This window comes from Podarcis tiliguerta (assembly GCF_965153285.1).
Source record: "Podarcis tiliguerta genome assembly, chromosome: 11".
Taxonomy (NCBI): Eukaryota; Metazoa; Chordata; class Lepidosauria; order Squamata; family Lacertidae; genus Podarcis; species Podarcis tiliguerta.
This window is the reverse complement of record NC_139544.1, coordinates 1,186,754-1,212,692: the sequence shown is the minus strand read 5'-3', so window position 1 is coordinate 1,212,692 and position 25,939 is coordinate 1,186,754. Positions and strand designations below refer to the sequence as shown.

At 43.7% G+C, this 25,939-nt stretch overlaps 1 protein-coding gene across 4 annotated transcripts in view; it reads right to left on the bottom strand.

Moving 5' to 3' along the window:
• The window catches only part of SMC5 (structural maintenance of chromosomes 5), a 66,429-nt gene extending 43,843 nt beyond the window's left edge, over positions 1-22,586 (bottom strand). For 2 of the 4 annotated variants that reach the window (XM_083403353.1, XM_083403352.1), the window contains exons 1-13: positions 22,278-22,586; positions 21,219-21,360; positions 18,339-18,391; positions 18,020-18,182; positions 16,879-17,013; positions 12,567-12,707; positions 10,479-10,640; positions 9,343-9,414; positions 8,144-8,399; positions 7,037-7,191; positions 2,456-2,569; positions 1,565-1,659; positions 1,089-1,221 (exon numbers count right to left, since the gene is read on the bottom strand). In XM_083403353.1, coding sequence (XP_083259479.1) covers positions 1,089-1,221; positions 1,565-1,659; positions 2,456-2,569; positions 7,037-7,191; positions 8,144-8,399; positions 9,343-9,414; positions 10,479-10,640; positions 12,567-12,707; positions 16,879-17,013; positions 18,020-18,182; positions 18,339-18,391; positions 21,219-21,360; positions 22,278-22,465 — 1,809 coding nt within the window. In that variant the 5' untranslated portion in view covers positions 22,466-22,586. Of the gene's footprint in view, positions 1-1,088; positions 1,222-1,564; positions 1,660-2,455; positions 2,570-7,036; positions 7,192-8,143; positions 8,400-9,342; positions 9,415-10,478; positions 10,641-12,566; positions 12,708-16,878; positions 17,014-18,019; positions 18,183-18,338; positions 18,392-21,218; positions 21,361-22,014; positions 22,169-22,277 lie in introns of those variants that run through there. The other 2 variants (XM_083403354.1, XM_083403355.1) reach the window with 2 other exon arrangements.
• Between the last annotated feature and the right edge of the window lie 3,353 nt (positions 22,587-25,939).

Sequence of the window (25,939 nt, the reverse complement as noted above, 5' to 3'; positions counted from 1 at the left end):
TTCCTCCCTTCAAATTAAGGGCAGCTCACCAGGCCTGAACTTTAAAGGGACTGGGGGGACGGGGGACGGGGACTACTGGCCTTCTAAGACTTTGGGAGCTGAACTTCATGTGAGGTAGAAATGAAGTGATGTCTTAACTGCTGCCGTTTCCACTTTTTTAGCTTGTGTTTTGCGTGTGTACAGGTGGTTTTAAGATGATTGTTTTTAGGATACTTTATCTGTTTTATATTTTATTGTAAGCCAGTTGAGATCCAATTGATAGGAAAGCAGATTATAAATTTAAGCACAGTATTTATTATTATTTGCATTTGTTAGTTGCTTTATATATTAAAAAGTCTCAAAACAACTTTACAAGAAAAATACATACAGGTAAGTACAGTTATAAGTCAAGTTTAAAATACATTTAACACAAAATATCAAAATGTTTATCCAACAATACACTAAATAGTCAAAGATGAACAACACAATAGAGACTGACTTAACCACTAAAAGACTAGATTCCACAAATGGGGGTGGAGAGTAAGCACCCCTGAAGAACACCCCCTCTACATCTCCCTCCAGGCTGGGTCACGTGAGGAGAGGTGATCTTTGGAACTGGGATCCTGAACCACATAAGGCTTTATAGGTCAAGTCAAACTCTCTGAATTGAGCCCATAAATTAACTGGTATTCAGTTCAGCCAGAATCAGTATATTGTGCTCAGACCTTCTAATCCCAGCTAATAATCTGGCTGGTGGCTTCTGCAGAACCATCACCCCAAAAAATCAAGCACCACTTTCTCTCCACTGCTGCTGGGAAACAAAGAACAGATACGACTTTCAGTGTTCGAAGAAACCCAACTCATCTCTGCCAAGGGGGCAAAAAGACTGACCACCCATCTTGACCCAGAGGAACAGCACATAGGAGAGGTGTAATTTGATTGTATGTGCTTTTCTTAGCTGCTTGTTGCTACTGTGCTGATATAAAGTATGACAAGTTCATGGCCTCCTGATCTGGTGTTGCTTGCTTCTAAGGGAAAGGCGGCAACATCACACCAAGAGTCTTCCTAAACACTACAGATTTCTATCTCTCTTAGTCAACATGCCTCACCCTTTCGATCATATTTCTGGTTTTCTCTGTGCCGACAGGGACCTCATGAATGCGATATTTATCACACAGGTAATTCATCACAGGGTGGGGAGCATCAAACAACTCTCTCAAGTAAGAGAAAACTCCATACCGGCTGAAGAAGGCAAGAGAGGCAGTTAAATACATTCCCCCCAATTAGTAAGATGAATAATCAATTCTCAGAGCAAGAGTGTTGGAGAAATGAATAAATATGAGCAATCATATTTTAACTGAGGTTAAATATTAAGATTCTGTAACATCAAAAGCCAAATTCTGCAAGCTTACGACAGGCAAAATTGAGCAAATAGTAAATGCTTATTTAATCAGCTAAATTAATTTGATTCAGTATGCTGGGCATCGTGGTGAAAACAGCTAGGTCACTCCACAATTGCTTTCACACAATAACTTATACACATCATTATAATGTAGGGTTTTAAGATAAATAGCTTAAAACTTACAACAGTTCTTCAACTGGTTTCCAAGGTCTGCTTTCAGCGTAAGATTCACTTGGTGCACACACAGCATTCACTCTGAGCCTCCGAACATCACGCACCTAAACAAGATTGCATCAATGCCAAGAGAACACTCTTAGCTGCCTTAAGACAAATGTTTGAACTGAGCTTTTTAACAGTTCTCTTGAGTAGGTAACAATAGTAACATTAGAGAGTATTTCAGAGGATCTTTAATTTAGAACCACCTACAACTCCTTATCTCCTGCCAACCTAGTGGTTTGAAAGCACGTCAAAGTGCAAGTAGATAAATAGGTACTGCTCGGGCGGAAAGGTAAACGGCGTTTCCGTGCGCTGCTTAGTCATGCTGGCCACATAACCCGGAAGCTGTACGCCGGCTCCCTTGGCCAATAAAGCGAGATGAGCGCCGCAACCCCAGAGTTGGTCGCGACTGGACCTAATGGTCAGGGGTCCCTTTACCTTTTACAACTCCTTATCTGAAAGCCATTTCAATCAATTAAGGACAGGGTTAAGAAGTGCCAGACTTTTCTTTTTTGAATTATCTGCACCCTGTTTATTAAGTGAATTTTCCAAAAAGCCTAACACCCATTAACTTTGTATCAGAAGAATAAAGAAACTGAATCTTCATATAGTCACTGTTATCAGGCAACAGTAGAGCAGGTTTTCCCTCTCTCGCTCAACAAGGTGACTTCTAAAAAATATAACATTTCATGTGCTTCTCTTAGTTGGCGGCTGGAAATGCACTGGAGAAAAGAAAAATGAGCAGTGCTTCATGCTACCAATGTGGTGAGAGAGACACAATCAAGAGCCTACTTATGAGGCTTTTTGCTGTCTGGACTTCAATACCAATCTGTTTTTAATGTAGGAATTGGTCCTTGCCTCTCTTAGAAAGATTTCCATATCTTCTTGGCTTTCAAAGACAAAGGCCCTCAAGTCGTTGGATGAAATGTGATTTTCTACATATTTAGCATGCTTATGATCTTTCATATTGATCTGTGCAGAAAAAAAACATCCAACAATTACAAACGGTGGCTGAAATTAGTCGAAAAACAACAATAAAATGTGCATGAAGGTAAAGGAGCCAGCAAGACAATACTTGGGTTCTAAATAAATGGCAAGTACATTTCCAAATGTAGTTAAGGACGGATATTTGACTGAGGCTTCAAATCCCGTGCACACATATCTGGGAGCAAGTCCCACTGAATGCAATGAAGCTTACTTCTTTTTTCATCATTGGTGTAGTGTGTTTTAAATGACTTATAATGAAATTATATGTTTCAAGTATGACTTACATTAAATGGGCATCAAGAAATAAAATAAAATGTGCTCTATTGTTTAAAATAGCTCAATACTCATTATGCTGTGGCTAATTATTCTAGAAGTACCTTAATTCATATGTTGGTGGTTACACTGTGGGCCTGTCGTTATCTTCGTGGGAGAGGAGATGCTGCAGTATGGTGCCATCCGGATGCACCCTGGAAACTTAGTAAGTCCCAGGTGATGTGGGAGGAGCCCAAATGAGGACTTTTTATTGAGGGTAACCTCAAGATTAGACTTCAGTAACACACTGTATGTGGGCCACCTTATGCCTTGTTCCTATAACTGGTGCAAAATGCAGGTGCTAGGGTGCTTAGTGGGACACCCAGCTTTGCATATATTTTAACAGTGTGGAAAGATCTGCACTAGCTGCCTATTAGCTGCAGAGCCAATTTCAAGGTTGATGTTGTTGGTATTGAAAGCCCTGAACAACTTGACACCAGGGCACCTAGCAGACTGCCTCCCCTAGTACAGAGCAGGCTGATCTTAAAAACTTCCAAGGAGACATGGCTGGTGGTTCCACAACCAGTAGATTGTCACTTGTTGACAATGCAGAAGCAGGGCTTCTTGTGGATAGAACCCAACCTCCAGAATACCGTTCCTCACACAATCCATGAGGTGGAGACTAGGGCTGGGCGATATATCAATATATTGTCCAAAACATGTCTGAAGTTCACATCGTGATAACTGTTTCATAATATCTGAGCTGGCAATATATCACAAATCACAATGTGTGTAATGGCTAGGCAATATCTGGTTTTCAGTATCACGATAACTCACCAGCTAAATGTTGAAATGTCATCAACAGCTAAACCTCACAGAATCACCAGCTCAACACTGCAACTACCACAATGTCTGAAATAAGGATGGAATTATACAGAGGCGATCAAGACAATGTCCAGGCAACTGCTACTACTTAAAGAGGTCTAAAATGGATAAACGACAACATTATACATACAGTTTGTTTCATCAGCAGGCAAGCAAAAAATGCAACCCAACAGGACTTTTGGTTTTGGGCTTGGCTACCAAATGATGGCATTCAGGACAATCCAAACCACGACAATGAATCATAGTGAATACAAATAATTTGGAACTGCCAGGCTGCCAGTTCTGCTAGGAGGCAGAAACAGCAGTGGCAGAAACAACTTGCCAGGACTGCAGCAGTAGCAACGACAACCTGCAAGGCCTGGCAGTGGCGGCACAATCAGTGGTGGCCTGTGAGTCCTCATGGTGGTGACAGGAGAGGGGCAGCAGTAGCAGCATGCAAGGCCTCGTGGCGGTGGAACAAGCAGTGGCGACTGCGAGGCCTTGTGGCAGCGGCAGTAGTTGGCGGCCATAGCAATGGCAGCCTGCAAGGCCTTGCAGCAACGGCACAGTGACAGCCTGCAAGACCTCTTGGTGGTCATACATAGTGGTAGTAGTAGCAGCAGCAGCAGCAGCCTGCAAGGACTTATGGCAGCGATGGAAGGCAGCAGCAGTAGTGGTGATGGCCTGCGAGAACGAACAGCGGTGATGGGAGGTGGTGGCAGTAGCGGCCGCAGCCCACAAGGCCTCGTGGCGGCGATGGAAAGTGGCGGCAGTAATGGCACTGGCCTTCGAGGTCAGGATTTGGCAGCAGAAGCAGTAGTGGCCTGCGAGTCCTCAGGGTAGAGGCCTGTGGGGACTTGTAGCAATGACAGGAGGTGACAGCAGTAGTGGCATCCTGCGAGGCCTTGCATCAGCAACGGGAAGTGGCGGCCTATGAGGCCTCATGGCAACAAAAGCAGTGGGGCTTGTGAGGCCTCGCCATGGTGGCAAGAAGTGGCTGCCTGGAAGTCCCCCTGGCGGTAGTGGGAGGTGGTGGCAGAAGTTGTGGCAGCCTGCTCAGCGAGGCCTTACAGGTCACCCCTGCTTCCGCCACTGTCTCCTGACACCATGGGAAGGCCTCACAGGCCACCGCTACAGCCAACGACATGACAAGGCTTTGCAGGCAGGCGTCGTTTTTGCCACTGCTGCAAGGCCTTGCAGGCCACCACTACTGCTGTCACCACAAGGCCTCACAGGCTGCCGCCAGCACCCACTGTCATGGCAGGGGGCTTTGCAGGCTGCTTATTGTGCCACTGCTGCCAGGCTGCCACTGCTTGTGCCCGCCCCCCAGTTGTTGATTCTGCCACCGCCAGGCTGCTGCTGCTGCTGCTGCCGCCTAGCAGGCCTGCCTTCCATCTGGGAGTCCCAGATTATTTGTATTCACTATGATGAATCACTGTATTTTGGATTGTCCTAAATGCCAACACTTGGTAGCCAAGCCCAACCCTTAAGTAGTAGCAGTTGCCAGGACACTGTCCTATTCACGTCTGCATAGCCCCTTCCTTATTTCAGATGTTGCGATATATTGACATATCATGATGTTTAACTGGTGTTATACTGCAATACTGAAAAACAGTTATCGCCCAGCCCTAGTGGAGACTGTAATAAGTCAGCCTCTTAAAACATGTTCACTAATGTTTTCCTAGATTCTGAAAAACTGTCTTTGTTTTGTACAATGCTAAGCTTTATTCGTGATGCACACTTTTATCAAGTTTTACTGAATGTTGCTGATGAATTTTTATTGTTTTTATGAAAACCTCTTAAAATGAAATTTATTGAGCAGCATGCTTTTTAATAAGTAAATTTACTTTTGATGGATGGACAGAGTAATCCTAGGACTCAGCTAGAGTGGTAAAGAAAAAGTGTTTTATATGTATTGTATATGCAATATACAATACATATAAAGATGGTTAGGACTGAGGTCAAGTATCTCTCTATCTGCAGGGGAAGGCTCCACATAGAAGGGCTGTTTCCCTGGTGGTAGCCAGCATTATTCTCCAAAATGAGTGTTCTGGAGGCCTGCTCCTCATTACCAGCCTAAAGCTGGTACAACTAATTTCCCTCTCTCCATTGCAACCAATGGGTCTGGGGAGAGAATGAGAAAATGCAGTAAGTCCGCCCCCCATACTTCTCACCCTGGGGGAGCCAGCCGAAGTTTGGAAGTGGTGTTATTTGACCTAATAACCACCATGTAACTTCAAAATGAAACTAACTGAAAACGATAAAAATACTGCACTTTGTCAAAAAAGTTCTTCTCAGAAACAGTTTGAAACAACCCATTCAAAATAAGTGATTAGATCTGGTTATATGATCCAGAATTAGCTTTAGAAATGAAGGTGCTAAAGGCCCCACAAGCTGTATGATAACTTTCCCATCCTTTAACAAGGCACTGCTTTTCTGGAAGGCTCTTAAACCTCACTGATGGCAAGACTAGGAAAGGGTGAGGCGGGGGGACTTTCTTGGAGCAGCCCAGCAAGAGTGGGGACTCACCCTGGACCTTTTAACTTTAATATGCTGGTCATATGTCTTTGTTAGTTCATGGTATGAACTACGTAATACATACTTTTCAAAATACAAAGCCTCAAGTTGAATAGAATCCGTTCCAGAAATCCGTTCGACTTCCAAAGTTCCAAAGATTGAATCGGAAGCAGCAGAAGCCCCGTCAGACGTTCAGCTTTCGAAAGAACGTTCGAAAACTAGAACACTCACTTCTGGTTTTCAATCATTTGGGAGTCGGAACATTCGACTCCCAAGGCATTCAGAAGCCAAGGTACGACTGTACAGTGGTGCCTCGCAAGACGAAAAGAATCCGTTCCACGAGTCTCTTCGTCTAGCGGTTTTTTAGCGGATTTGCGCTATTAGCGGTTTAGCGGCTATTAGCGGCTATTAAAGGCTTAAGGGATTAGCGGATTAGCTGCTAAAAGGCTATTAGCAGCTTAGTGCCTTAGAAAAAGGGGGTGGGGAGCGAAAAAAATTGCAAGAATCGCAAGACATTTTCGTCTTGCAAAGCAAGCCCATAGAGAAATTCGTCCTGCGAAGCACCTCCAAAACAGAAAACCCTTTCGTCTAGCGGGTTTTCCGTCTTGCGAGGCATTCGTCTTGCGGGGCACCACTGTATTCTGTACTTTCGCAGAAGGCAAGATTCACACCACAGACTTAATTCAATACATAAAGGTACCTGCTGTATGCCAAGCTCGACCATTCACATTAAAACAATGGATTATAGTTTTATAAGCAGTAGTGGTATTACATTTTAGTGATGACCAAGTCACACAATAGTCAGGCAAATCAGCTTACTGCAAGCATCATGGGATCACAGACTTCTCTTTTGAACAGGTTTCTGTTTTCTCTTAGCCACGTAAGAGCCATGTGTGTGTCTTGAAATTTCCTTTTGAGCTTCTCTTCCTTCATCTTCATCATATTCTCAAACTGCACAATGCCATTCATTACTCCTGTAATTTTGAGACAGTTTTAGGAGCCATGTTCACAGGGCTTCATGATCCCAACTACAGCCACTATAGAGGGAAGAGCTGTCTTGCACAAAATACCCATAGCTAGACCCTTGACGCATATCCAACTGACTGCTTCTGCTAGCAGAAGCGCATGCAAGAACTTCCACTAGCGCAATCAGGCTTTCCCTGCTCCCCCTTGCAACCGCACAGAACAGCATGCAGGAGGGGGAGAGGAGAGATCGTTCTGGAGGGCGAGCAGAAATCACAATGCAAAGCTGAATTCCTAGCATATACTTTCCACTCTTTGCAAGCAGCCCATGGTGAAAGCTATGTGGAATTTTGTTAAAGCATCCAGTCTGAATTCAGCTGCTGAATTCTCTGCCATACTAGAATAAATCCTCGCTGGAAATTTGGGCCAGGATTCAGAGCATTATACAGGAGGCCCACATGTACAGTGGAGCTTCTAAGCTGGCTCCAGACACCATTCACCAAAACTGGAAGAATTTCAGGATCAGCATCAACATACAGCTTTAGGAATTGCCTGGGGGGTGGTGAGTCCTGGGAGGGGGTATGTTTGGATACACCTAACTAAGGCTAGGATCCAAAGAGCCTATTGAGAACATTTGCTCCCAACCCCTTCTCTGTCATGTTAACAAAGAAAGTCAACGGGAATTGATATCTTCAGGGCTGGGGTTTTGGGTTGGTTGTCAGTTATCAAAGCCAATTTCCTATTGTGAAATTCAGCTTTACCACTTGGCAAAAATAATTAAGTAAATAAAAAGGGATGGGCATCTGGGGGGAAAAGACGTTAGCAATCCCACCTGCCACTGAACCCAATGTATTTTGACTATGCATGATTCTGGCTTCAGGCGCAATCCCCAGAACGTAACCCCCATGTAAGTTGTGGGCTTACTGCAGTACTAACAGCAAGCACACAGTTAAGCCCATTTACCATCTTTGTCCTTTAGCAAGTTCTCCTTTTCTCCTGTCAGATGATTTAATTCACCATCAATATTTAGTTTCTCTTCCTGCAAATGGTTAAGCTCAGCAATAATTGAATCCATCTGAGGTTGAATATTTTCAGGACTGTCTGTATTTCTTAGCTCATTATTCCAGTCTTCTATCATCTTACGAGTGTTTTGTATTCTCTCTTGTCGGTCCTTTTCTACCTCCTCCTTCATCCTCATTGCCTGCATAATTCTCTCAATCTAAAAAACACACACAAGCATTTCTCAAGCATGCCAATAACAAAAAGAAGTTTTTACAAAAGTAAGAATATTCTAGCTAAGATAACATGGAAGTTATTTATTATCTAAAAAAAACCCCAAACCCACCAGCCATTATCATTCTCTCTAGTACCAAACTTGGGTGACCCCTGGCCTATTAGCTTGGAAGCAAAACAGGATCATACAAAATCCAATTGGCTTGCACTGCTGATCATAGGTTACCTGCACTTTCCAATTCTGGGATGCCTACTTGCTGATCTACATAATTTTTTACAAGGTCATGACCTTTTATATCTAAAGTGCTATAGAAGCAAATGATGCTAATGACTGCAACTATTTACCTGGAAATATGCTAGAATCTAGCAAGTAAGAAAGGCACGGGTCACTATTACAGAATCCTCAAAATTGGCATTTACGCTTTTGGAATAAAATGAATGCCTCTGTCAGAAAATTAAACATGTTATAAAATCAGCACAACATGGGAGAAACGCAATGGGTTCAAATTACTAAAGTTTTAAGGTAAAGGGTAAAGGGACCCCTGACAATGAGGTCCAGTCGTGACCGACTCTGGGGTTGCGACACTCAATCTCGCTTTATTGGCCGAGGGAGCCGGCGTACAGCTTCCGGGTCATATGGCCAGCATGACTAAGCCGCTTCTGGCGAACCAGAGCAGCACACGGAAACGCCGTTTACCTTCCCGCCGGTGGAGTACCTATTTATCTACTTGCACTTTGACGTGCTTTTGAACTGCTAGGTTGGCAGGAGCAGGGACCGAGCAACGGGAGCTCACCCCATCGTGGGGATTCGAACCGCCGACCTTCTGATCAGCAAGCCCTAGGCTCTGTGGTTTAACCCACAGCGCCACCCGCGTCTCTAAAGTTTTAGAGAGAGTTAAATGCAAAATATAATACAATACAAAACTTACTTCTTTGTCTTTTGACTCCAAAGCATCTTGATGCTGTTTACATTTCTGAGATGTTTCTCTGATAGCTGCAGCCTATATACCAAAAGCATTTTTAAAGTTAGAAATCAGCTGTAACTGTAATAAAAGACTCTAAGGCAGTATGGACAGGCGACTTTTCTACTACACCATGGATTAAACTGCATATTGTAACAACTATTTCTGGAGAACAATCGTTGCCTCTTAATTAAAGGCTGAACACACTACCGTTAACAAGTATATAGTTGGCAGTTTAAATAACTGCATCTTTATGGAATCAACTTTTGAGATTCGATATAAAGCTGGATACATGTATAAATTTTGCCATTTGTATCCTGATGCCTCGGTTGTAACTCACTTCACATGTAAGTTTCTTCCTGTGGGGCATCACAAACTTCCACAGCAAGGCACCGAAGGCTGGCTACAGATCAATGAAACTCAACCCACTCCCTATGGGGAATGATGTTTGGCCACACTCATTATGAGCTCTGCAGCTTGAACCAAGAACCTCCGTCTGAAGATGAGACCTACCTCAGTGGTTGGTCCTGGGCTCTCTATATGCTCATCTACTTCAGGTGCTGAAGGGAATAGGAGTATACAAAATCAGGCCCTGCTATTGGCAGGTAATATGAAGTCTCTGGGCTGGCCAATCTCAGCATAAATACTAGGAGTTTGGCCTTTGCCTTTGATAGATCAAGAGAGACATTATTTCTCTCTTTGCTGCATTTCAGGTTCTCCAGCTTAAGGCACTGACTTCATGGACTCTGAATTGGAAAAAATCAATGAATTCCAATAAAACAAGCCAGAACCCCAGCCAGGCCCTGACAGAGCCCAAGCTCTGAAGACCTAATTTTGGACTGCAAGTTATCCCCAGGTGAAATAGCAAGTTAGGATGTCCTTAGACATTGCACTACCTTCTTTGTGAGGCATACTGTGATTTAGATGGTGTCAGGAAGCTAGACTATGTAAAACTTTCTGTTCTGATTCTACTCCACTGACTCCTTTCTAATTCTTTGCTCATTAAAAGTGTTTTCGTTTTACATTACATAGGGTACCTTCAGCTACATGTCTGAGCTACTTGTATGTCCATGAGACTTACAAAGGAACTCTTAAATACATACTTTCTCTTGGATTTTGTTATTCAGACTTGCACACTGCTTCTCAGCCTCTTGGATCTGATGTGTCATGGGAGATTGTGATTTTTTTAGTGCATTTAATTCCTCCTTTTGACGATCTCTGTTTTGTTTCACCTGTTCATATTGCTTGCGGACATCTTCATATACCTAGGAAGGAATGCAAGCAAACAGATTTATTAATTTACATTATTTATTCAATGCATTTATATACCACCTTTCTGCCAAGGCACCCAATGTGGCTTACAATTATAAACCACTAAGACAAATTATATAACATGTAAAATGGAGGAGGCAGCAGTCTGAATGAACAGGCCCTGATGTTGCCTGTGAGGACATTACATCTCTGTGATCGATAGCCCAAACAAGTCGTCTGAAGTTTCTGCTTTGTTCACCATTTAACCTGTCAGGAAATGCAAACATGTCCCTGTTAGATGGATTGGAGTTGGTGAATAGTTCCAGGCAATTACTTTGACATCTGTCCATCTATGCTTAAGGAGGGAAGGTCTATCTCATGGAATGGGAGCCTGTGGCCCTCCACTTGTTGCAGAATTACAACTCCCACTTTCCCTGACCACTAGCAATATGGGCTGTGGCTGATGGGAGCTGATGTCTATCATCATCCAGAGGGCAACAGGTTCCTTATACCTAGCCTAACTTTTAAATTTCTATTTTGTTCTTTTATTCTAATTGAGGATAGAGTGTGGTGTGGGGAATGCTATAAAAATGTATCACCATAATGTCCTAGTATGGCACTAGTATGGCTCACAGCTAGACTAACTACTGGCGGCTACAATAAGAGAAATAATTGTGTCTTTGTCAGGATTGCTATGTCCAGACATGTCTGTAGGTTTAAGACCTCCTGGGCCAATGAAAGACTATGCAGCAAGAGCACCTCTGGGTTGTGCTCAGATGTGCTTGATACACAGTCTGGAGTACTCCAAGCTACTGAAGTGGACTTATGCTGCCTCTACCCTCATAGTGACTATTTCACCTCTTCTATAGGAGGTGGGGTTGTATGCTGCCTTTGTCTGAAGAACTCAGGGCAGTTCACAGCATAAAAATACAAAATAAGAACACCAAAAGGAAGAACAAACCCATAACCTCTCCTCCCATAAGCACATTTAAAAGAACCTAGAATGTTAATCAGCCCAAGGCCTGGTTGAAAAGGAACTTTTCCACCTGGCAGCTAAAGATGTATGATGAAGGCACCTCCCTGGAAAGAGCAGTCCACAAACACTGCAGAAAAGGCCCATTCTTGTCTTGCCACCCTCTGGACCTCACATGGAGGGGGCCCATGAAAAAGGGCCTCAGATGTTGGTCGCAAGGTCCAGGTCGCTCATGTGGGAAGAGGCAGTCCTTGAGATAAGTCCTGAATCGTCAATTTAAATATCCTGTAGCTACTCAGTTGATCTTTGGATTCTCACTTTGGAAGACTTCAGTCATGGAAATAGGAATCTGTAACATGTGGAGGAGGACCCCAGGTCCTCCCTCTCTGATCTAGGCCACTGTCCACTAGTTTTTAACCCAATGGCTACAAACTTGCCCAGTGGCTACAAGCATTCTTTAAAAAGCGTGTGGGTGGTGGGAAAGATGGGAGATTTTCAGAAATATCAATTCCGCATCCAATAGTTCCTTCTTAGCCTTTTCTGCACTCCTACAGAATTACAGCATACAAGTAGCCCTGAATGCTCTCCTAGGAAAAGCAGCTAGACTTTTGAAGACAAATCCTTAAAGAGATTATTATATAAATTTAAAGAATATATACATTCTATGGCCTTTGCAAATCTGACTGGGTTTTTTGTTGTTCTATTGCTGTTTAAAGATTTCTTAATATGTTACTGATGTCACTTGTAAGCTGCCTTGGAAATATCTGTATCTTGAATGGCAAAGATATTAATAACAGTAATAAAGAAATAATGTAAAATGCAATTCATCTTGTCATCTTTATAATAATTGTGATTTATTTGTTTTCCTCTTCTATTTCTATCCACTTCTACAATTCATTCAAGTACACTTGTTACATTACATTTGTTTTCCCCCAAAAAGTCTAAAAGAAAAGAAAAAAGAACTTACCACCCAGGGCCTTTTTCTCTCAAGCATTGCAATTAAATCCAGATGGCGTTTATGTTCATGGTATCGCTCCACATCTTGTTTATACCTTTCATTTGTTTGCTTCATTTTCTCTAGGTTGCTATGTTTCTCTTTACATGAATTCTGTCAGAATACGTATTTCAAGTTATTTAGTTGGTTCAATTTAAAAAAGTAACTTGTTTTGTAATTGTGATGTGCCCTATTTGAAACTCAAATACACAAGAATTAGTATTTCTATCAAATTAGCACCTCACTTCTCTAATGGAAAATGGATCTTACTTGTCAGAGTGCAAGTCAGAAGCCCATATACAAAATGAAGGTTTGGTATCAATAGTAATCTAATCTATCAAGAAACAATGAAATGTTATATGCTTTGCATCAGGTCCTCTCAATCCTTGCAAATGGGAGATAGCAGGGTAGCAAAGAGGTATTCCACAGCATTTAGCTAAGATTCTGTTCCAGTGATATCTGCTGCTGTTGCTGAATATTTAAACTATGCATTTCCTTTTCCTAATATGGAATCAAACGTGGTTCATAATTCAGCTATAAGAACCAGTAGATAAATGAACAGTGTAGACAAAACACCAGGTGTACCCGCCATGCCAGCAGCAGGGACACTTGCAGCCCTGCAAGTGTCTTTCACTTTCAAGATCCATTCCACCCCAGATGCTGCACAAATGAGACTTTTGATTTTGAGCTGAGGCAAATTAGAAGGGAACCCCAGACTGACTTGGCTTCAGCTGGCCTCAGAAAGAGACCCAGTGGTGAGAAAGGGAGGTTGGGGCCCCCACCACTGCCTGATCACTCAGATTGGGAATGGGGATGGGGCAGGTATCTCAAGTTCATCAATGCTGCTTCCTGGATGTACGAAGCACTCAGTTAGCAGAGGGTAGAAAGGGAGGCAAGAGGTGCTGCTGAGAAGCCTACCAGGCAACATATTAGGCAGGGGGTAGGCTAAAAGAAAGATCCCTTGGGTTGCCAGGGCATCCAAAAACAACATGCTGGCTCATGGCAGAACCAATCCATTTGTAGCTGGCAGCTGTTCTACTTAAAAGCAATTCATGTGAGCACTTAGGAGGTAGAAAAACTAAACAACATGCAGTGATGCCTGGTGTCTCCATAAATTTGTCATTGAGGATCATACACTGGATGGTGCTATGGGATAATCATATCTGGCAACTTTGGTGCTGGGGATAGGAGGGCATAATTGGGGTGTCTGTCAGCCTGAGTGCATTGTCTTCTCCTTCTAGCTGACATCAGTGTGCAACATTAGCACACTGGCCATGACTGGTAGACTTTAACAGTGTTTCTATTAAGTGGCTGTATCTGCCATTTTAAAACCATTTGGGGATTTTTCAAGCTTTGTTTTCCCCTACCCTCCCAGGCTGAAAACATAGGATAAGGCCATTGTTGGTCCTTCTTAAATAACCCAGCAGTAAACGCAGCAACTACTAGGCCCTTGACCACCTTCAAAAACCTCCTTACAGTAAAGGGACATGGCAAGAGGAGGGTATCCACAATATACAAAATACTACTCCAGAATCTCACACACATCATCTCAATCAAAAAGCAATGGGAGCACAACATAGGGTAAAAAAAAAACCCCAACCCAATGGACTAAACTGGTCTAAACCTCCCTTTAAATCCATCTCAGCTAAAAGAAAGAAGCTCACATTGAAGCTTATCGATAGATGGTGCTTATACACCCAAGAACCTCACCAAAATGCTGGAGAGGTTGAAACTCTACAGGCACATACCTCCACATGTAATGGGATTGCCCCCAAACCCAACCCTTTTGAACATAAGTTACTTTGCATATTTTTGGGGGACTTAACAGCTACTAGAAGCCACCCCAGAACTGAACCTATTGAATATTTTCCAAGACAATAATGCACTCTCACACCACAAAGAACTCATAAGCCACCTACTCTCAGCAGCCAGGAGCATCATAACACTAGAAAAGCTAACCAACAAATTCAAACTAGAGTGGGGATGAGCAAAAGAGAATGCCTTCACCTCAGTATGGCTCCCCTTTATGACATACACAGCCCAACAAGACAACACGAACCCACCGACAGCATTCAAATCAAAAATGGCTAATTTGACCCAACAACTCCTCCCCCTGAAACACGCAAACAAAGCTCACTGCAGTCAGCTGAAGGCAACCAACCAGGCCCTGGGCCCCCCAGTCCCCTTCACTGCCAATGACAACCAAGAAATGAATAGAAAGAAAACCTACCCACGTGATGCTGACACAAAAATCTGGCACATACACTATGAAAAAGAAGTTTACTACCCCCCTTTTCTCCCCCCCCATCTCCCCCAACCTTATATTGTCTAAACCATTACTGTCTCATGTTGAATATAACTGAACTGAAAGCAGAGACGCTTTATGTACTTATGTTACCCAATAAAACTTTTAATTAAAAAAACATTTTTTTAAAAAAGGCAGTTGTTGGTTTAGTGGGGGTGTAAATTGCCTCATCCTCCCCACATTGGAGTATAGGATTGCCCTGCCTGCCAGTAAAGCTGAAATCCATACCCATTTACATGGGAGGAAGTTCCAATGAACTCCATGGGACATACTTCTGAGTAGACATGCATAGGACTGGGCTGTAATATACCTCTGCCACCAGCCAGGATACCAGAGGCCATAAGAAGGCTGTACTGTCTGTCTGGCAGGAAGAACAGAGCAAGAGCTAACAGATCTAGCTAACAGATGGGGCCAGGAAGAGCAGCTGCTCCAGTGCTTTCCTCCCTCTGTGTTTTGTTTTCTTTACTGCTAAGTTTACTGGATTGTAACAGGGACTGTCTCACCTTTTAATCTCTACAGTTCTCCTAACATTTCAGATGTTTTGTAGGTGATAAATAATTACAGGAATAAAAGTCACTAATTCAGAGAAGCAAGAAAATACGTTAAAAATCAAAAAGGAAGTTCTTCCAGAAAGGCAGTGAGTCAGATCCTTATCTCCCCCACCTGCTGTGGGCCAGGTTTGACAAGTGGGTGGGACTGCCACCTTGTCAATCTCCTCACATGACAGTTATAGCAGGTGACCTGCACAGGCAAAAGCACAGCACTGTGCAAGCCCCAAGAGTGGACATTTGGTGGCTGGCATTTCCAAAGCCTGGTGCCAAGCAATGTGCAAGCTCTGCTGACTGGCTGGTTGTTGATGGCTGCAAAATGCCATGCATAAGGCTTTGCAAGCATAGACCCTTTTGGCCTACCTGCCACACACCTGACATCATATATGAGCTCAGGTGTTGGGCAAATTGGGCATGGTTTGGCCAAAATAATCTGGCAAGCCAAATGGGAAAGTTTGCCTCTACTATATTAGGGGAACAGTTTACCTACGAGATTACCTTACCCCACATGTGCCCACTTGACCTCTTCAATTGGCAGAACTAGGACTACTCCAGGTGCTACATAACACCCAATAGCCATTCCACATTGGTAATGTGGCAGCACCTGCACTTTGGCACTCCCTGCCTACCGAGATCAAGAAGGCTCCTTCACGGTACTCTTTTTGGCACCTGCTAAAGACATTCTTGTTTAGACAAGCCTACCCAGATGCCTAGAAAGTTGAGGTAATTTTAATATGTTTTTGTATTTTAACTTTTGTATGTTTTAAAGTACGCTTGTGAATTTTTCTTTGTCTTATTATCTTTGTGTAAACCACTTTGTGAGGGGTCCCCCCCATCAAGCAGTATATAAATTTTATAAAATAACCAACAAACAGATGTAAAAATCCCAAATGCTCTCAGCTGTGCTGGCTGCTGCTCAGGCTTCTGCTCAAACGGTCTCTTGCAGTTACCATGGATTTCTGCCACACCGATTAGATAAAGGGGACACAGAAACCCAAACAAATTTATTGAAACATCAACACAGCCAGTTCCAAAAGTAAGTATAATTCCTATTTAGTCAGTTTCTAAAACTGAAGCTCCAGCCTGTTCTTCTAAGAAGAGATAGGAAAGCAGGACATATGAAATTCAAGAGAAAGAGAGATGAGAAATAAGAACCTTGGTAAGCAAATTATAAATAATAGGAGCAAGGAATGAAAAAGCAGGATGGGCAAGATAGTATCTGCATCTCCATGTTTAGCATGGACTGGGCTGCCAATTCAAAAATAGCACCTTTGCTCTGACTAAAATCAGAAAGCAGCACCCCTAACCTCTGGTCCTAAGGAAGGGGCCTTCTGCTATCACATTCTCCTCTTAGAACAGTAAAACTGTTGTGAATTTATTTTAAAAGTAAAAAAGAGTGAGAAAAGCTTTCTCATAAATATCAGCCACGTACCTCTAGTTCTCGCTCTCGCTGTCTAAAGTTTTTCAGATCACAGTGATATTTGTACATTTCTGGAGGACCAACCGATTTCTCTGTGGCTTCAAGTAGTTCAACCTTGGATAATTTTGCAAATTCTCCAACTTTGTCCTGCAAAGCAAGAATCCCAATACCTATGGTGCTTTGTGTAATAATGTAATACACTTTGTAGCAAAAGGTACTTTTCAGACCAATGTAAAATACGGTGGTCCCTCAGGTTACATACGCTTCAGGTTACGGACTCCACTAACCCAGAAATAGTACCTTGGGTTAAGAACTTTGCTTCAGGATGGGAACAGAAATTGGGCTCCGGCGGCGCGGCAGCAGCAGGAGGCCCCATTAGCTAAAGTTTGATTTTTAACGTATTTTCTTGCTTCTCTGAATTAAGTATGTAACCAGAGGTACCACTGTATCAATTGTACTATTACTAAAGCTTCTTAATTACAAGCACCTTCCTCCACCATTTCCTCCCCTGGTGTGAGCACATTTGTCACTCAGGCAGGGGATTTTGGTAACAGAGAAAATCCTTTAGCATCTAACCAGCAGCAGCCTGTTGCCAACTCTCCAGCCACCACTATTTCTGGGCTGAATGTGTGCACAAGAACTTGGAGAAAACCTAGTAACAGAATTCTGTATGCAAGAGGCAAAGACAGCTTCAACTGCCACTGAATGGCCTTCTCAGGTCTCATAAAGTTCAGAAGAGCAACAGAGGCAAGTTGTTCAGAGGGAAGACTGCAATACACCTCTGTGTATTTCCCACCCTTACAGAGCACAAGATTATACCCACAATTTTTGTCCTGCAGAATTTCAAAGAATAATTCTTGAAGGCACAGATGCTGATTTTAGGGCTCTATCACTTCAAGGAAGTAGACAAATAAAGCAAAATCATTTATTTAAATGTCTGAAACAATTCTGATGAGTTGTACATGATCATAAAGAACTAGAATTTTTTCATCACTGCATCAAACAAAAGCCATGTTCAAATCCATATGTATTTTCTGCATCTCTGACATTAATTTTACTTTACCACAATAATTTTGCTCTTCCCTTAGCATACGATCCTTTAGAATTTAAAATGAAGAGAGAACAATACACTCTCATAAAAATTACTACATACCTGTGGAAGAAATTGGCACAGATTGCCTACTTGGATATTTAAGGCTGCAATTTGATCTTCTACCATTTTGAGAGTGGACGGTTTCTTATTAATAAACCAAGCAGACTGGTTGTTTGATACAGACATTTCCCGTGTGATAACAAGTTTGGATGGTTTCTTAAACCTAAGAAAGAGAAGGGAAAGTGTTTTTTAAAAAACCAGCCATGAAATGCTGGTTAAAAATCTGGTATGTGGCAGCTTCTCCCTGCAAAGAAGCCAGTAAGATAACTTATTTAAAACATTTAGATCAAACAGAAACAGAAACAAGATTGTTACTCACACCTCAATTTCAACAACTGCTTTGTTAGTACCCCGCTTCACATAGTGACCAACCTAAAATTAAAATAAACAAATATTACTAGATTTATCTGGCAGGGGAAGAAACCAAGAATAAAATATTAATTACTGATAGATGCTAAAGAAAGAGGCAAATTCTCCCTGCCAGATATATGAGATTATATTTTGAAGCGTCTTCTCTTTGCTGGTTAAAGGAATGGATATCATTGGGAAACAGCTGCATATTAGATCTTGAACGACGCAATAATAGATTTGGTTGACACGCTTAACTTAAGGTTAAAGTTCCTAAAGCTTTTTTGAATAGTGTTATAAGGAAACCGATGTATGAAGTATGGGATAAATATAAAAAATTATTAGAACATAAAACACCATGATGGCTCTCTCCTCTTGAAGCAATACTGGTGGAAAAAAAGAAATATGAGAAATGACTGGCCAACATATAAAGAATCATTAACAGAAGTAGATCAAGAGTTAAAGTTAAGGAGGTTTGAAGACATAAGAGAATTAGTAACCAATTGGTTGCAATATCAATGAAGTGTTTAAGATGGATAAAAAGAATGGTTTTCTAAACAAAACCTCCCAGTTCGAAAGGGAACTGTTAGAAAATAAAACTACCGGTAAGTTAATTTCTGAAATGTATGAACTTCTATTAGACTGGCAAACGAAAGACGAACAGGTCAAAATGGTTATGATTCACTGGGTGAAGGATTTTGGTTGTATCACTGAATTAGCAGCATGGGATCAAGATTAAGGACAATAGAAAGATTTAAAATTTACAGCCTGAAAGAAAATTATATGAAAATAATGTATTGTTGGTACTTAACTCCTAATAAATTAGCTAAAATGTATAAATCAAAGTCTAAAACATGTTGGAAATATAAATAGAAAAAGGGCACGTTTTATTACATATGGGGGTCATTAAGATGATAAAAGATTTCTGGGAAATGATATATAATGAATTGGGGGAAATGTTAAAAATAACTTTTTCTAAGAAACCAGAAGAAGACAAGAAACTTGAGGGAAATCTCTGGGTACCATGAATTAAATGGAAAGATGGCAATACATTTGAAATTAACCCACAGGTCTTCCCATGTCTTAGAGCAGGGGTCCCCAAACTATGGTCCACAGGCTGGATGTGGCCCTACAGGCTCATAAATCCAGCCCACCAGCCGAAATGCCCCTTCAGCGCGTGGGGACTGACTTAGTCCCCGCGCACTGAGGTAAACCCAGCACAGCGTGGCATTTCCTTGAAAAGAACGTTTGTACGCGCACATTCTTTTCAACAGAAACGCCTCGCCGCATTTACCTCAGCGCGCAGCGAGGCTTCCGTGGCTTCCGCTCCTGCAGCCAATCGGAAGCCGCAGAAGCCTCACCGTGCAGGGCCTGACTGAGCATGTTCCCCATCTCCGCCACCCGTGGAAAGAGGAGGAAGGAAGGAAGAAAAAAGAAGGGAAGGGTGTTGGTGGTGGTGGAGGAGGCAGCAGTCACTAGTGACGTCGAGAAGCCATCAGCGTGCTGGAAAACGCCAAGCGCCGCTGGGGGGCAAGACGACAGTGGCAGCGGCGGCAGCAAGCAAGACTCCCGCCGGCAGTGCTCCCCGCTGGCTGCTTGTGTGCCCCGAGACTCATGCAAGCCGTCTTGCCCCGCCACACGGGGTTAGGGAGACACGCAGGCTAGTTGGGTCATGAGGATGGGGCTTAAGGAGACACGAGTGCGGGCTGGGTCGTGGGGATCTAATTAGAGAAGCACATGCATAGGCTGGGTTGTGGGGAAGAGGGTTAGGGAAACGTGTATAAGCTGGGTTGTGGGGGTGAGGGTGTGTGCAGGCAGACATGTGTATAGGCTGGGTTGTGGGGATGGGAGCATGGAAGGCCTGCATGTAGACTGGGCCATGGGGGTGAGGGAGATCCATGTGTAGGCTGGGTTGTAGGAATGAGCATTAGCGATATTGACCATCTCATTAGGCAAAAGCAGACCCATACTTCTCACTGAAATGCTTATAAGTTTATGATGATTAAAATCATTCTTCATTTTAAATATTGTATTGGTTTTCCTGTTTTTTGTGCACTACAAATATAATATGTGCAGTGTGCATAGGAATTTGTTCATATTTTTTTCAAACTATAGTCTGGCCCCAACAGTGTCTGTTTAAAAAGTTTGGGGACCCCTGTCTTAGAGTCAATTAAAATAGCCAGGAAGGACGTATGATGATATTGACATTCATGGGCCTCTAAACTCAGAATACATTCTAGGCTAGTTCCTCCCTGCTATGTTGCCTTTCCCAGAGCAGAGTACCTTTCCCACAGAGATCTTTCAAACAAGTGACCCGCCAAATACATTCTAAGATGGTATAGGCCTATAAGGATAGCCCTGCATATTCTTCCTGGCTCTGTGAACTACCTTTCCTTAAAAATGTGAGCGTATTTGTATTATGTTCTAAACTATGGCTTAATGGTTGTTCCTATTTAGTTACACTATTGCTAGAATCGTCTCTCGGCTTAACTGCAGTCTTTTGGGATAGCTCACTGAAAATCAAGAGAAACCTTTCGTCTAAATATCAACCATAAGCTCCCTATGTGCTGTATGCTGCACACAAAATCAGTAAGCAATTTTATATTCATTCTCCAGGGTGCTGCAGTACATAAAAATCACCAGAGTATATCAAAGCTTTAGAAAAGAAAGGTATCTTAACACACACACAAAATATGGAAGTCAAATTGAGAAAAGAGCCCAATGCATTTTCTACAAAAGTCTGCCCTCTATTTTCCATCCAACATATTAAACAGTCTTTAAGCTGTTACCACACTTTAAACATATTGCCATAAGAATACCATTCTATAAGATTGCAAAGAGTTATCCTCACCTTGTCTGCTCGTCCTATGAAGGAAGGTTTTCCAGCCAATCCCAGGCATAAGGCACATACGATACTTGATTTACCTGTTCCATTAGCTCCAACTATCATGTTTAGATGGGGTCCTGGAAGCACCACACAGGAATCATAAGTACTGAAAGGCAATGCCATTATAATTTAATGTTTAGAAAGCGGGAAATCAAGGAATCTGAATAATCAAATGCAGATTATTATGACACCAGTTCATTATATTTAGTTTACCAATGTTTTTCAAAACTATCACAGTCCTTCGTGTTTTACCCCCCCCCCATGAATATATTAGGAGTAAATATCTGCAGACCCCATATTCTATACACTGATGAATTTTGAAATCAAAACTAATGTAAGAACTCTGGGTTGACAGAGATTGGAATGTGGCATTAATTCAACATAGCCTGTGACTAGACAACAGAATTACAAAATGTAATTTTGCCAGATAACCAGGGTCTTTCAGCAGCATCGGACATGGAAGGCAAAAAGATATTCACAGAAGTGGAGTTCTAGGAGGGACCAGAAACCTAGCCAATATTGACCCTCTGTATATTCCCTCGATGGACCTTTCCCAGTCCGCTGTGCCACCGGGTTGCCTGCGCCTCCCCGGAGCCCATGGAGGGTCTCCTCGCGAGCCGGAGGGGCAGCGGGCCTTTGCTGAGGCTGGTCAGGTTCCCCCCCCCCTTCGAGGCCCAGCAGGGAGGTCCCGAGCTGAGTTCCGGGGGGGGGGGGCGCTGCGGGTTTCTTCTCAGTCTCCCCGAGTCGAAGATTCACGAACCAAGTAGCGCGGAAAGAGACCTCCCCGCCCGCTCGGGGCTCCCGCCCGCCCTCCCTGCAGCCGAGCCGGGAGATGGGGGGGGGGTCCCGGAGGGCCATTTGGGAGGCAGGCGCTGGAAGCCCCCGCGTCTCGCGCTGCCGCCCGGTCGGGACGGGGGTCCTCGGGGGGGGGGCTGCCCCCTCCGCGCCCACGAGCCCCGCCCGTCGAGAGGAAGCCCCGCCCACGAGGCCCCGATCCTCCCGCCCCGCGCGCCCCGCGCTCACAGGAAGTTCTCCATGTAGATCTTGAGGATGGAGCCCTCCACGAAGGGCGGCTCGGCCTCCGGCGGGGCCAGCGCGGCTAGCGGGGCCGTTCTTCGCCTCCAGCGGCGCTGGCGACCGCTGCCCGGGCTCCCGCCTTCCTCCGCTTCCTCCTCAGGGCTCTGCGCTCGGCGCTTCGCGGGCGTCGCCATTTTGCCGCCGCTCCCGGCGCTGCGAAGATTTAGCAAGCCGGCGGCGCGCGCCCGCTTCCCATTGGTCGCCACGGCTCTACGTCGGCTTGGGAACGCGCGTCATTGGCGGGGGCGACCTTCTGCCTCGGGAGCTGAGAAAGAGCGGCCACGCGCACGGGGGGGGGTAGTCAATGGGGTCAATTCCACGGGGCGGGCCGGCGGAAGCGGACGTTTTCATTGGGTGGGGAGCGACGGGGCGGGGCGTGATACGTAAAGAGCCTCTCTGCGCGACGTCACAGAGGGCCAATAGTAGGCGGGCTCGGGCCGCGCGTGACTCGGGCAGCGGTCGCGTCCGTCGTGTGCCGTGTGCAGGAGGGGCGCCCTTTGGCGCGGCCCCGAGGCGAGGCCCCGTCCCGGGAGGGCGCTCGGGCTCCGGCTTCCTCCGAAGGAGGCCCCGCTTCTCCCTTCGGCGCCTCGCTCGCCGCTCCGCCTTGGGCGCCTGAAGGGCGCATTCTGAGAGGGCCATTACCTCTCTGTCTCTTTGGACAAGGTGAATCCTTGCTTGGATCCAGGAATTAGCTTCCCCTTCAGATAATTTTTAATTTTTTCTAATGAGATTTTAAAAATTAACGTTTTAGATTTTAACTTAGTTTTGAGCATTCAAAAAGTATACAAGATATTAAGAAAATTGAATGACACAAGATATATCTGATATATCGGACCATATCAGATCACTTGATATGGAATGACCCATTAAATCATTTTAAGGCAGCAGTCACTTGAAACAAAGGGGAAAAGAAATGCACACACAAAAACAAACTTTGGGGACTAGAATAGAGAGTCCTAGATTAGTAGTGAATGTGGCTTACATTTTTGCTGGAATAAAACATGCTATGTCTGTATTTGAATCTGCCTATTCCTGCCCCCCCCCCGGTTCTTTGTCCTCAAAGTGGATGTCTTTGAAAGTTGGTAGTCATACTTTGGATCCCAAATGCCCTGGAACTTGGGAAGTTTTGGCTCCCAAATGCTGCAAACCTGGAAGTGATCCAGAACAGATTCCATTCAACTTCCAAGTTACGACTATTGCAGTGTAACACTTTTATGAAAGGATTTTTTAAATGGTACTAAGATACCTAACCCCTTGATATTAAAGTGTTTCTGTATCACACTATAATGAAATAACAGGGCAGTGTACAATGTTAAAAACCAACATGCTATTTTAGAAATAAAAATAATAGAGTAAAATAATTAACACAACTAGCTAACTAAGCAACAACATAAACCCAGCCCCAAACCACTGTCATGTGACAACAGTGTCAGTTACTCATCACTAACTTTATAGTCTGTCATAGAAAGTTCTTGCAGTTTTCCTCTTTTCTGTGTTTCTCCCTCTCCTTTGTTCTTTTTCTCTTATCCAGTTTTTTATTCTTCTCCAACTGTCACACTCCCAAGTTCTTTTCCCTTGCTGTTTCCTAACTGCCCTGTTTCGACCTTTGATCTGCATTCTATTAACTCCATAGCAGCAGACATTCCTATAATCTTGTGAATTCTAGATATTCTTGAAGTCTCCACCAGAGGTCAGCATAATATTCATTACAGGAAAGAGAATTTTACAAGTATTGATGAGACATTTATGACTTAATTTTAAATACCATTTTGTTCAGAGGGGGAAAAAGATAGTGGAATATTTTATCTGTTCACAAAGGCAGACATAGAAATATAAATGCTTTATCCCATGTTGATGGCCTTTCAGCTGATTCCCTGGTGGCCCACTGGAATGTGGAGTTCACCAGGGGTATTGACTGTTTGGCTCCAAAGCGCCCTCTCCAATTGCATGGAGCCCGGGCAGCCCCATGGTTTTCCACGGATCTGAGGGCAATGAAACAATCGCTGAGATGGCTAGAGCGCCAGTGGCGGGAAAACTCATTCTGAAGCTGACCAGACACAGGGTAGAGCTCAGTGTCGAGCCTACCAAGTGGCAGTAGCGACGGCAAAGCAGACTTTCTTCACCGCCTCTATTGCATCTGCAGAAAACAGCAACAAGAGACTCTTTCAGGTGGTTCGCAATTTAGTGGAACCACCTGCTACATTGGGGCCCAGTACGGGCCACATGATCTCCTGCAATGATTTTGCAAAGTTTTTTGCAGATAAAGTCGCTCAGTTTTGGGAAGAGGTAGACTCCACCGTGGGAGCAGGGCCGGGGCAGGAGAGTGCTAGAGATGTGGACAGGCTGCTTGGACAAGTGAAACCAACTACCTGTCTCCTTGATCCTTGCCTTATAAAGCTAGCCGGGAAGGGCTGGGTGATGGGCTTCGCAGGGTAGTGAATGTGTTGTAAATAAAAATATGCCATTTTCCCTTATGGGGTATCCAAGAGCCCATATAGAGTCCTTACATAGGTTCCCTATTGGTAGGAGAAAATAACAGAGGCCAACCAGAGAATATTGAGAAGCAAAGCAGCTAGTAAGCTTGATCTTTATTGATCTGTTGCAACAGGGTACTCCCCTCCCACGCAGGAGAGGAAGAGCACCCCCCAGAATTGCTGTGCTAGAGCTTATAAAGACTTTTGAAAATCCCATTCTGTAGATCAAGACCACCCCCAGAAACATGCATACATTACAGAAGGGGTGTAACCTAAGACCACCCCTCAGATACATGCATACATCACAGGAATTTAAATGTTGTTTTTCTCCTTTCACAGTTTATCTCCTGTCTGGCAAGTTACTTGATTGGATTGTCTGGGGTGCCTGGCCATTCTTTTGTAGTGGTAAAATACTTATTTCCTGGGCCAGGTCACACCTTATTCAAACAGACATATCCTGGAGACAAGATTTGTGAGAAAAGAGACAATGGGGAGGCTTTTCCGGTTTAACCTTGCAGAGAACGGATTTGGTCAGTTTAGGAATCAAAATGGTTCCAGGTTGGTCTTCCTGTGTTGATCTGTGTATGTGCAGTTATGAACATTACCATATATCTAATACCATAAAATTCCTATCAAATTATTCCCCCCTTTGGGGCTAGAATTTTTCTTAAAAAATTTTGCCCCACAAATAATAACATCATACTATTGTAAATGGATGCCTTTGTGTAAATATATCATATAAAAATAACATATGCTGCATTTTGTTACTAAATTACTTGTGGCATTCTAGCTCTTGGGAGAAACATTTTCTCAATAGTGGCTATGCTTTACATTTAGCAGGAAGGTCCACTACTGACTGAAAAATGCAGTTGGTGTTTTGTCCTTCGCCATTTTTGTGTGTTTCTCAGGTGTCAAGCTAGCTCTTCTGTGGTCTCACACTGGCATAGTGCTACAGCAACACATCCTGTTGAATCCCCTCGGGGCTTTCATTTAACCTTGTCGCCTGGCATTCACCATAGCTGGCACAGCTTGGACATCTCATGAGAGAGCTGTCTTTGCCTTGCCTTTCTATGGGATTTTATTATTGCAGGCTCTGGTCTTGCACTCATGGGAAGTTGCTCACTTGCACTTAAA